Source organism: Gadus chalcogrammus, chromosome 16 (assembly GCF_026213295.1).
Source record: "Gadus chalcogrammus isolate NIFS_2021 chromosome 16, NIFS_Gcha_1.0, whole genome shotgun sequence".
Lineage (NCBI taxonomy): Eukaryota > Metazoa > Chordata > Actinopteri > Gadiformes > Gadidae > Gadus > Gadus chalcogrammus.
In genome coordinates this window covers 6,311,661-6,324,492 of record NC_079427.1, presented here as the reverse complement: position 1 = coordinate 6,324,492, position 12,832 = coordinate 6,311,661, and the positions used below count along the sequence as shown (strand labels likewise).

At 45.5% G+C, this 12,832-nt stretch overlaps 1 protein-coding gene across 1 annotated transcript in view; it reads right to left on the bottom strand.

The window, feature by feature from the left end:
* Nucleotides 1–389: 389 nt before the first annotated feature.
* The window catches only part of aplp2 (amyloid beta (A4) precursor-like protein 2), a 17,441-nt gene continuing 4,998 nt past the window's right edge, over nt 390–12,832 (bottom strand). Inside the window, exons 4-8 of the mRNA XM_056610359.1 lie at nt 11,006–11,173; nt 7,018–7,094; nt 4,852–4,929; nt 2,908–3,063; nt 390–2,187 (exon numbers count right to left, since the gene is read on the bottom strand). Coding sequence (XP_056466334.1) covers nt 2,086–2,187; nt 2,908–3,063; nt 4,852–4,929; nt 7,018–7,094; nt 11,006–11,173 — 581 coding nt within the window. The 3' untranslated portion in view covers nt 390–2,085. The remainder of the gene's footprint in view (nt 2,188–2,907; nt 3,064–4,851; nt 4,930–7,017; nt 7,095–11,005; nt 11,174–12,832) is intronic.

The following is a 12,832-nucleotide window of genomic DNA, read 5'->3' as shown; positions in this document are numbered from 1 at the left end:
GCTTAACGAGAAATTGGTTTGAATTGTGTCCAATAAATATTGGATTTAACTTTGGTGGTGATAAAGACTACATAATAAAGAATAGGAATTTATGATGCAGGCCTTTTTAGTAGGCTATATTTTTACTTGTTGATACATTTAGAGTAGGTCTACATGCCTCCATCCAGTTTTTGGTATCAATAAAACGTAGCGCATTGTGCATTAAAGCGCCGTAAGATGACTCATGTTTTGACTCGGATCAATTCGACGAGTCATGGGTTTCTGTTTGCTATTTTAGACTCGGCTGAGGGGAACCCCGCCCGCATGAAATAGAAAAGTGAGTCATGTTTGTGACTTTGTAATCTCAGCATATCTTAAGACATAATGCTGTATTAAGTGGTTAAGAAAAGACAGACTCGTCCATATGGAAGTGGTGAGTTTATTAATGTGTTCCCTCCCCTGTAATCATAAATCGGTTTCAACAAGTGTCATTTCCATCACTAATATGCATATAATATTAATAGCCACCCTCCCCCCAATCGTATACCCAGAATCAAGCTGCAGGAACTGGCTGGAACCGGTCGGCTGCATAGTGAGACAGTCACATACAGAGACACTGTCACAGGAAGAGAAGAAAATAGAAAACGAGAAAACAAACAAACTTAAAAATAGATTTCATATATCATTTCATATAAGAACAATGCACACCACAGGTTTTCCTCTGGAAAAGTCAGGATTGCCACATCAACTATACAGGCATACAAAGATAATACTAAGAGAGAAATATCAAGAAACAAACAACCCTACTTATTATTCTCGGATTCTGCTAGTGTTTGTTTGTGCCGTTTTTAAATCACTTTATCATTCGGGAAACCAGCCGTCCAAGCTATGTCTGTCTATCTGTCTGCATAGTCCTCCAGCTCACATCATATCCCACAATGCACTGTGTTCCCCACGGCTCTGTGCTTCATGAACAGCAAAGCATACCGGCCCGTTTGTCATCATATTATTTTGGATCAGACTGTGTTACCTGTCTGCGCAAGAGCACATCAGGTTTTTTTTTGTGGATGTTTGTGGCCTACGTTCTGGTGCCTACACATAGGGCGTTCGGCATTACAGCCATGTTTAAATTGCCCTGTTTGGGGTGCGAGATCTGTTAAGACCTGAAAAACGTAGGGATCAACTACCGAATGTATCGCCAACTGAAGATCGTAAAAGCCGTTGGCGAAGCATTCTGCTGTCACACAGCAACACAACTGATGTTCATCTAGTATGGCCATGGCTGGGTGGGGGGGTAGGGGTCATAGGTCATGTATGTGAGCTGGGGGAGAATCTGTGCACACGCATCTCCAACCGCCATTTCCCCACTTTCCAGTCGACCACTGCTCTGCTCTTTTCTCGCTGAAAAACGTGTTCTTATATATATATATATATATATTTATATATATATATATATGAATTTAATCCATATCTGTATATTTTGTTATCATAACAAAGAACGAAAGAGAAAATAATGGATTTATGATTCTGTGTTCATCATATTGTTGTTCAACAGTTGGTTGACTGTACATTTGAATTGGTACAAAGCACCTTCATATACAAGCACTCCAATTCAGGACGAAAACAAGAAGAGAAAAGAGCGAGTCGTTTTGAGCATTCCCATCAGGAACCGGACAGCCAAGTGTACTGCTGTCTGCTACTAGGGCGGCCGATTGGGTCAGCCTCTCAAACACACATTTTTTTTACTTTAAAATTTTCTTTTACACTTTTCAAATACAAACAAAAATCACAGGAAGAAATGTTATACATCTTGATCTTGGTAATTACAGAGAGTTGCAGAATAACGTCTTCCAGAATGCAAAAGAAAAAGGTAGATACATCACTTGTGCTCTGTATTATTTTTTTCTTTTCAAAAGGAAAAATGATTTAAGAGAGAGCTCTATTGTACAACAGTAGCAGTAGTAGAAGTATTAGCGTTATTCAAGGATTTAATTTTGAACAAATCTGTAAATGAATAGTGGATGTATGCAAATGAGTTTCGACAATAGCGTTATGTTATTGGTCAGTAGTATGCTCCGCCTCCACTTTGCCCCCCGGTGGTGGGAGTTAGATCTGCATCTGCTCCAGGTATTTGTAGGTGGGGTTCTCGTAGCCATGGTTCTGCATCTTGCTGAGGTGGCGCTCTTCGGGGGTCAACATTGGGTCAACCTGTCACAGGGATGGTAGGGGGGGACCATGGTTAGAGAAATACTTCAACGCTAATGTGATGTCACACAGTTGATTTGTTTACCTCAAACTTTTCACCTGAATGTGACCATTTACAGTTTATTCAGATACAGAGGTGCGTTCAAAGTCGCAAACATAGGCGAACGCTCGCAAACGATTTCTGTTCTGTTAAGCGTGCCGATCTAAAAATCTTTCAAATTGTATTGTTTAAAGTCAACGCTGCTAATGTTTGCCGATTCTGAACGCACCTCAGATCATTAAGGATAGGGTTATCCATCTGGCCCTAATATCTCAGACATTGGGAATGCCAGTACTTTTGTCCACGAGTGCAACACCATAACAACCAGCCTATCCTTAGGCCCCAATCCCATTTCTACCCCTTACCCCTTCCCCTTACCCCTTCAAAACAAGGGGGAGGGGTAAGGGTAAGGGGTAAGGGGTAGAAATGGGATTGGGCCTTAGTCTCTCGGAGAAGGAATCCCTCTTCTGTGCTTCTCAATCTGGTTCCTTGCCCTTGAGAGGTGCTCAGGGTTCTGGGGGTTGTCTCTTTTTGCGTCCAATGGGGCCCGTGAAACCATTTGAAACCCTTACTGTGATCATGTGTTTTACCAATAACATTTATTTAACTACACATTCCTTCCACTAGGGGCGCTTCTGTATTATATTCCACTCCACTCCGAGTCGAGGTGAACTCGATCCTACCTCCACGATGCCATGGCTGATAGTTCCATAGTGCCTCTTCCTCAGCAGCATCAGGCTGATCACAATCACCGTTGCTATGGCTACGGCGATCACAAGCAGTCCAATCAGAGCGCTGCTACCGAAGCTGAAGTCTTCTCCTAGAGGCCGGAAGGATTCCTAATGGGGAGAGTGAGTGCAGGGGGAGGGGGAGAGAGAGAGAGAGAGAGCGAGAGAGAGAGAGCGAGAGAGAGAGAGAGAGAGAGAGAGAGAGAGAGAGAGAGACAGAGACTGTCAGGGAGGAGATGACAGCACTGATACCTTAATTTAAACTCTTAGTGAAGTTGTTCCCAACCTTTTTGGCCCTTGACCCCTTTTTGCAATTGCTATCCCAATATGCATCACATTTATGATTAGTCGTAGTTTGCTTGTGGCTATTAATCAATAATCCGTTCATATACATACATAAATATACATACATAGTATATATATAGATATACACACAAACACAGGTTCAAACTTTTAACTCTTTCTTGATAAAGAAAACGCAAAATCAAATGTGCATCAAATATCTATTGCTTGTTAGTCAATCTGCAGCACCCTGTGTTTCCCTATAAGCAGGCAAACACAAATGGGGGCGGACCCCAAGGTTGGGAAAGACTGTCTTAAAGCAAACCACAAGGATGACATCAGTCCTTGAGGACATCACTTGGCACCATTTCGAGCCAATCAGAATCTCCCATCTTAAAATAGCCTGTGTTACACCAGGGAGGAAGGCTCCCTGTGGTTGGGGTCGGGGTTAGGGTTAGGGTTATTTGATATTCTTATTTCGACAGTCGAGCTTGTTTATGCTTAGCCATTTTGAATAAATACTACAAACTTCTGTACGCGGATAACTAGAAGACTAGAAGCTTCCTCTGGTGACCGATAAGAACAATAATATATCATAAATCCTTGTTGAAGTCTGCCAGGCGACGCCGGTCTGCCGGGTGAAATGAGAGACAGGGCAGTATAGGCTGAGCCGGCTGGGTTAGAGCCGCTGGGGCCGTCCCTGTATCTCAGTCACCTGGCCGACCGTCGCAGTCTCGGTTAAATTGGAATTTTGTGCCAAACGGCTCGTGTAATATAAACCCGGGTTGGGGATTACAAGGTTGCAGGAGCAGAGTTCTGAAGTCGTGTGTCGCACACAATTTATTTTTCGTTTTTGATGATTTCCAAAAAATGGTTATTCTCGTTTTTATTACTGCTCTGCACTGTTGAAGAAGCCTGCGATTCAAGCATTTCATCGCCGTTAGTGACTTGGTGCTCAATGCTTTATCAATGTGCACGTGACCTTGAGGCTAGACGTTAATAGCTCACTGGAATTTGTGTTGTTACTCAGGGGTTAATGCAAATAGTTGATCCAATAAACTACAGGTTTTATATAAATATGTTTCACGGCGAAACAAGTGAAGTGGGGAACGTTGCTTTGGTGCAGTTAAAGTTAAGAGGATGTTCTACATCCGGGAGCCAGTCTCTCAAGACAAACAACCACAGACGGTCCTCATCTTTAATCGATGTCCCCCTGCCACATGAGACATCCGCCACGCATCCATGCCTAGGAACATCTGGCTTGTTTCGTATTTATATCTACAGAGCTCGTTCACACACCGAGCGGCGGGTCTAAGTGGATGAGCACTCCTTGCATGGGGCTGGGGTTCTCATGTGTGCATTGGGAACAATTCACACACAACACATCATGCACCCATGCACAAAGCACTAAGATACAAAAAACAAGAACAACAAAAAAAAGGGTGGGGTTTCTGGGGCTCTAGGTGGGGGGAGGCAGGAAGGGATGGGTGTACTTTTACTAGTTTGGTTTTCGTCACATTTACACCCTCCCCTCCCATCCCCTCCCCTCCCTTTCCCGCCAAAGGGCTGATGGCTGCAGTTCCCCTGTGCGCCAGCAGATGGGGCTGCTGTACTCACCAGCTCATCGTCATGCATAACGCGGACTCTCTCTTTAGTGTAAATCACTTCCTTAACATCCAGAGACTCATCAATCACCTGTCAACAGAGACAGGGAGCCCAGGTTACACTCAATGTGTGTGTGTGTGTGTGTGTGTGTGTGTGTGTGTGTGTGTGTGTGTGTGTGTGTGTGAGTGTGTGTGTGTGTGTGTGTGTGTGTGTGTGTGTGTGTGTGTGTGTGCATGTGTTTAGGAACTCGGGAGCTAGTATAGTGTCCCCTCTTCCCCTTCCCTTACCGCAATCTGATTGGCTCTACTGGGTACCTCCATTTATATTTCATTGGCTCTGTGTCTGTGTCAGTCTTCGTATAACAAAATAACCATTGTTTTTCCTTACAGAGGCGTCATTGTTTAAGAGCAGATTATTATAAAAAAATGCATTATTTCTGTCATTTTTATCATAATTTCCTTTCAATTCTTTATGAATAAACATAAGAAACATTGTGCACTTACACTAAAACAGTTTGCTATGTTTGTTCACTTAAAATAGTTAAAAGATGTTTAGTTACTGCATTCTCAGAAACTAACTTGGAGGTCCCTGTGTGTGTGTGTGTGTGTGTGTGTGTGTGTGTGTGTGTGTGTGTGTGTGTGTGTGTGTGTGTGTGTGTGTGTGTGTGTGTGTGTGTGTGTGTGTGTGTCTGTGATTAACGGTACAGCTGTAGTAGTGTGTGTCGGTACATGAGAGACAGATAGAAAGCGAAAGAGAGAGAGCGCATAAAAGCAGAGATGCATGGACAAACTGGTAGGTAGAAAGGCAGAGTGTAGACGGTGGACAGAAAGGAGGACGTATTGTGCATCTAAAGTGAATTTGGATGATCATACTTAAGGCAGAAAGGAAAGACGGAGGACATTTAGGAAAAACATCAACATATTATTTCTCTTTTTCTCTTTTAACTAAGTGTCTTTAGACGTAGTCCCCATCTTTTTTAAACTGTCCTTCCACAAAGGAGCATATTGAGGTGTAGTAAAGGGCCTTTGAGCTAATCGTTGATGAATTGGATAAAGATCTCCCTAGATCTAGCTGAGGTGAAAGCTCCTTGTTTACAACGTCAAAGTCCTTCATGCTAAAGGACCCTTACCCCGTTAGCATGAACCCAGATGAAACTACCTCCAATAATAACACAATTGATGTAGTGGAATAAGTAGAGCTCAATGGCAGGACTTTTATGCTTCTGAACCTGGAGTTTCACACCAGTAACATCTAGAAAAGTTTGGGGGGCGTGTTGATCTAACAAAAATAAACCAATCTTTTAGAAAAAGCAATCCATAATCCTGGGGATTCATATAATGTAAAAAAGTTAGGAATGAGAACAGTCAACTGTAGATTTTTTTGTCATATTAACCCTCAAAAATCACAGACTGCTCCAATACTAGCATTTTAGAAAGCAGAAACAGACATGCATGGCAGACCTCACACAAATAAAACACGGACAGACAGTCACAATTGGTCACAGAGTTGCGTGCAGAAGTGACGCGGGCGTCCCACAGACATGCATCATTTTATAAGAACATGCGTGTTTTTTTTAGCTTTGACAAAGACAAGCGTGCGCCAGCGGCAAGGGTTTCGTTGCCGGCGGCGACAGAGATGCAGCGTTAAAGAGACTAAGAAAAGAAGGCTACCGAAGACATCACTGAGGATTGTAAAAGTGTCCCGTGTGTGCTCCCTACGTATCCATAAGTCCCCTTGAAACAATAAATCCACCTAACGTAAATAATCCTGACCTGCAATAGTCAAAAATACAGCATAATTTTCTAACGCCACCAGACTGGTCGGGTATCAGCCTTCTCGTGGTTTTATTTTCCGTTTTTGCGTTACTTGCTCCAACCTGAAACAGGTTGTGATGCAATTTCTCCAAAACACTTCGGGGTTGAGGTTTCTAATATAATTTAGAAATCTCTGAGCAGCAGTGTGTGCTGGACCCTCGACGGAGGCCTTTGTTGTGAAACCTCGCATTAACATCAGTTCAATCTAGACAGACGCTGTTACAATTCTGCTCAGCTCGGCGAAGGTTAATGAGTGTTTGGGACTGGGAGCCCTGAGCAGATGAGGGGTTAGGAAGGGGTGGGCGGGCGGGTGCCATGGCGACCAGAGTCGGAGGGGTCGTCATGGTGACAAATGCACACTCACCACGTTGTCGTCCATGTTGCTGTTGATGATACGCTCCTCGGCACCAATCAGCCCGTCCACGCCAGACATGCCAGAACCTGTGGAGGAGGAGGAGGAGGGGGAAGAGGAGGAGGAGGAGGAGGAGGAGGAGGAGAGAGGAGCACGGTGAGGACGAGATGCAGGCAGGAGGAGGCGCAGAAGGAGGCGCAGGGACGGACAGTTTCTACGCCTTGAACTGGCCACTGAGCCTCATTCACGAAGCACAGCAACAATAGGCCTCGTGTTCCTGACACACTGCAGGGCTCGACGACGTCACATGACACACCGACACAATGAACCGCCATCTTTGTTCTCGACAGATGTCGTTGGAGTACAGAAAATACACACATTACAGACCCATGTAATTCCGGGTTTTTATGAACATCGAGTTACATCATTTATAGAATAGAAAAAAACGACATACACGTCCTATGAATGGTTCATGATTTCTTCTTCAGTCTTTTAATGGATTTAATTCTCTGTGGTTCAATTTCAATGTCAAGGCCGGAACCAGACTATAAATAATTCTTCCACAACGCGACCCGCTTGCCTTTGGAATAATAATCAGAATACCGCGCCAGAACTAGGCCATAGTGTCAGAAATGCATTCTGGGAAAACGGATGGATTTAAATTAGAAGGCGTATCTATTAATATACACACACTAGATATGCCATGAATAAATCAACAGAAGTGAGGGCGAGGGACAGAGAGGGAGACACAAAGATAGAGGGAGAAAATGTGAGTGTGAGAATGAAAGAGGAACAAAGAAAGAGAGACAAAAAGGGTGTGAGAGTTAAAGACAAACCAAACATTACACAGAGAGGGTGAAAGTGAGTCAGACAGGCGGAGAACCAGAGAAAGACAGACAGGGGGAAACAGACAAAAGAAAGACAGACAGGGAGAGCGAGAGTTAGACAGCTAGCGAGAGAGAGAGAGAGAGAGAGAGAGAGAGAGAGAGAGAGAGAGAGAGAGAGAGAGTGTGTGACAATGACAGAGAAAGAGACGGTAGTACGCGTCTGAGTGATTGAGGAAGAGCGGGAGTGAGAGGGGGACACCAAGGCAAAGTGGGAGAGAGAGAGAGAGAGAGAGAGAGAGAGAGAGAGAGATAGAGAGAGAGAGAGAGAGAGAGAGAGGTGTGGCATGGTACTGGTTGATATACAGTCGTGTCGCTGCTGGATTTGGCTCATTGTCCGGCACCGGGCCGGCCTCGGGTGCCGGGCTCAGCCTATAAACACCACCATTATTTAGCCGAGGACAATGAGGAGCAGCCCAGCCATCAGGGCTGGAGCCTCCCCACCACCTCCACACGACACCCTGACAATGAATCCTATCAGTCTGCCAGGGTCAGGGTGACTTCAGAGTCCTCCCAGTCAGCCATGAGCCATGAGCCAACGGAACAACAAGGACATACACATCCATCACAATCTATCACACACACACGCACACTTGGTCCACACACAGTCTTACACAGATGCATACACAGGGGCTACACGCACACACACACACACAAAGAAACACACGCACAAAGGTACACACAAACACACACACATTAAATCTACAGGCAAACATTATATACACACACATACACACTTTTATCTGCACGTACAGATACAAACACATTTGAAATACTAAGGGAAAAACACATTACACACACACACACACACACACACTTTTGAGTCAGACAGCGAGGAGAAATAAGGTAGGTCAACAGAATAAACCAACAGAACTCCTCAGAGTATTTTAACTCAAAATAAAACACAAAGTGAGCGGCGTTATTTACACACGCCAAGCCGGGATGCTCAGTAGTGCCGGGAGAGGCCGGAGATGACTGCAAAACATGACTGGGAGAGGGGGAGAGGAGCGATGGAGGGAGGCGGGGGAGGATCAAAACGGCAGAGGAAAGAGAGGGAGAAAATGTGCAACGCGAGCGAGAGGAGACGGGGTAAGGGATGGCGAGGCATCGAGAGGAAGGCAGAACTGAGTGAAGGAGTTAGGGATAGAGAGAGAGAGAGAGAGAGAGAGAGAGAGAGAGAGAGAGAGAGAGAGAGAGAGAGAGAGAGAGAGAGAGAGAGAGAGAGAGAGAGAGAGAGAGAGAGAGAGAGAGCCAGAGAGAGAGAGATGGAGAGAGAGTGAGAGAGAGAGAGAGAGAGAGAGAGAGAGAGAGAGAGAGAGAGAGAGCAGAGAGAGAGAGAGGAGAGAGAGTGAGAGAGAGAGAGAGAGAGAGAGAGAGAGAGAGAGAGAGAGAGCCAGAGAGAGAGAGAGAGAGAGAGAGTGAGGAAGAAAGAGAAAAGTAGAGGGGAAGAGATCGAAAGAGCAAAAAAGATAGAGGAAGAGAGATAGAGAAAGAACAGATAGAACCAAAACAAGGTCAACACTATGAGACACAGGCCGGAAGGAAGAAGGAAGAGAGAGAAAGAGAGAGGTAAAGGAAGAGATAGAAATAGTGCAAGAGATATAGAAAGTGAGATGGATAGAAAGAGAGCGATAGAATAAGAGACCGGTGAGATGGTATAGAGAGAGAGAGAGAGAGAGAGAGAGAGAGAGAGAGAGAGAGAGAGAGAGAGAGAGAGAGAGAGAGAGAGAGAGAAATAGAGAAAGAGAGAGAGAGAGGGACAGAGAGAGGTACCAACCTTTATTGAAGGCCTGTGGAGAGTCTGATAGATCTCCTTGTCATTGGAAATGCGCAACGGAAGAAAATTAAAAGGACAAAAAAAATAAACACAACGGAAAGAGGGAAGCAGGAAAGAAGGAAAAAAAAGAGGAGAAGCAGAATTATCAAGCTGTGTTAATCGATCGAGCATAGAGCCCAGCTGGGAAACTTCCAGAAAGAAATCTTCTCCGAGAGATTAAGAGGGGAAAAGGGTAAAAGGGAAATGAAAGACAGTCGCTGTTCCAAGGTTTTTCGGTGTGATTTGGGAGTGTATTTATTCTCACCTCGTATTTCACCGTGTATTTCTGAAGAAAACATGGCCCTCTTGTTTCTGGCTAAATAGTTTGTTTTCCCTGTGTTTTGGCCCTCGACATAGCAGTGAGAGGGTACGGGGTTCGCTGTAGGATATATTTTCAAAAGGCTTCAGTTCTGCTCTCCATTTCGGTTTGTTCTGGAGCCAGGGCTAGGGGAGTGTTTTTGTTTTTGAACGTTGACTGGTGTTATGTTGAAGGCAAGGCCCCCCCTCGAGGGCCGTCAGGGCCCCGGTGAATCCAGATCTAGTGCTCTTTGAAGAGCCTCCCACGCTCGGTGAACCTCTTCCCTCCCTTCTTCCTTTTGACGCTAACCAACTCTGTTTATGTCTAGCTGCTCTTACTGTCATTATAGCTTATAGTGTATCTCTCTACCCTCTCTCATTATAGTGTGTATCTCTCTACACTCTTTCACTTTCATTATAGCTTAGTGTGTATCTCTCTAGCCTCTTTCACTTTCATCATAGCTAAGTGTGTCTGTCTACCCTCTTTCACTTTCAATATATAACCTAGTGTGTACCTCTCTACCCTCTTTCATTTTCATCATAGCTTACTGTGTATACCTACACTCTACTGTCAGTATAACTTACTGTGTATATCTCTATCTCCATCCACTTTCAATTTAACTTACCGTGTATATCTCTATCTCCATCCACTTTCAATTTAACTTACCGTGTATATCTCTATCTCCATCCACTTTAATTATATCCAACTGCGTATAACACTGCCTTCTTTCACTTTATTTTTAAAGTAAATTCTACACCTCTAGCCTCTCTGAGCCAAAGGCACACAGAGTGCGAAATCCAACTCATATTTGTAGCACCACACAAACAAGGAACAGAATCCTATTGTTTGGGCTGAACTTCTCCGCCAAATTGTCTATTTAAGGGCGATAATAACGCTTAAATGATCACATGGTCAGCTGTTGATCATGTGACTGCAGAGTGGGACCAACATGTCTCCCGGTGACGGCAAAGAGGGACGTTGGTGGGGGGTGGATCCACTCACCCTCTGGCTGGGGCCGTGAGTCCAGGGACTTGACCTGGAAGGGGCGGTAGGGCTTGATCTCTGGCTCCTCCACACTCTCCTCTGAGCTCACCGTCAGGTCGGGCTGCACGTCCAAGATGGAGGACAGGAACTGGTCCATGTCCGCCTTCTGCTCCTGCAGGAGCCCGTCTGGAGGAGGAGGAGGAGGAGGAGGGGAAGAAGGGGGAGGAGTAGTGGGAGGAGGAGGAGAAGGAGGAGGAGGAGACAAGGAGGAAGAGGAAGAGAAGAAGGAGGAGTAGGGGGAGGAGGAGGAGTGGGAGGAGAAGGAGGAGGAGGAGGAGGAAAAGGAGGAGGAGTAGGGGGAGGAGGAGGAGGATGAAGAGAAGGAGGCGGAGAAGGAGTAGGGGGAGGAGGAGGGGGGGAAGAAGAAGGAGGAGTAGGGGAGGAGGAGGAGTAGGAGAAGGAGGAGGAGGAAGAGAAGAAGGAGGAGGAGTAGGAGTAAGGGGAGGAGGAGGTGTGGAAGAAGAAGGAGGAGTAGGGGGAGGAGGAGTAGGAGGAGAAGGAGGAGGAGGAAAAGGACGAGGAGTAGGGGGAGGAGGAGGAGGAGGAAGAGAAGAAGGAGGAGGAGTAGGAGTAGGGGGAGGAGGAGGGGGGGGAAGAAGATAGAGGAGGAGGAGTTGGAGGAGGAGAAGGAGGAGTGGTAGGAGGTGTAGGGGGAGGAGAAGTATGTGGAGGTGGATCAAGGGAAGGGGACACGAAGGAGGCAGAGGGGACACAGTAAGCATAAGGGGTCTCCTGAACTTGTTACTTGGTCTGACTACGATATCTGTACTGCAGGCTTTTAACGGGACGCAATGAATGACCCTTGCCATCCATTATAAAAAATATATTTTATTAACAACTAGTCATGATCACTCAGACATGCAAACGTTAGCTTGACAGTCACTCTAAGATCACTGAAGGTCAATCGATGGAGATGAGATCATAATCCTGCCAGCACTACCATTTCATGTTTTTACATATTTGAATACGCTACATTTGTGTTATCATATTCCAATCACATTTATACAAATTAATCACAATAGAATATCCTCTATTAAATTTGGCACTTGAACATTAATTTATGGTTGATAGTCCAATTTGAATTCTTATTTCCATTCTCATCTTCTCTTGTTTGATTTGCACCCCTCTTTTCACAGTGAACACCTGAATTTCCCTTCAAGGACGAACAAAGTGTCATCCGCTTTCATCTTAATACGAACCACAGCCACCAGTGCGACCATAAGCGCAGTGGGCCCGTGACTGGGATCACGTGACGGCAACCTCGTCTCTTTAAAGACCACCTGGAGAATCGCTGTAACTCAGATATGTCTCCTCAGCCTTGGAAGTCTCCACATCTTCCAGCCCGTCCCCGGCACGCCGTGACCCAGTTCCCTGCCAGCGCACGGCCGCTCTAGTCTGCTCTGCACACTGCACACACGTCACACTGCAACGTCACACTCTCTGTGGACCGCAGACCCCCGGGAACCCAATCCCTTCAAATAGGGCCCGTGAAACAATGCTAATGCCGACGCGCCGCTAGCAAGACGCTGTGTGTGTGTGTATCTCTCTTACGCAGACGCGCGCAAAGGCATAAACGCACGCACACACACACACACATGGACAGACAGACCCTTGTCCCTACCCGCACGGTGTGATGAATGTGGAATGCGCTACACAAAGGGGATTTAAGACAGCTTGAGAGTTTTTTCAGACACATATATTCTCTCTTAGGAGTTCAATGTCGAGATATATACACCCAGCAGACACACACACACACACACACACACACACACACACACACACACA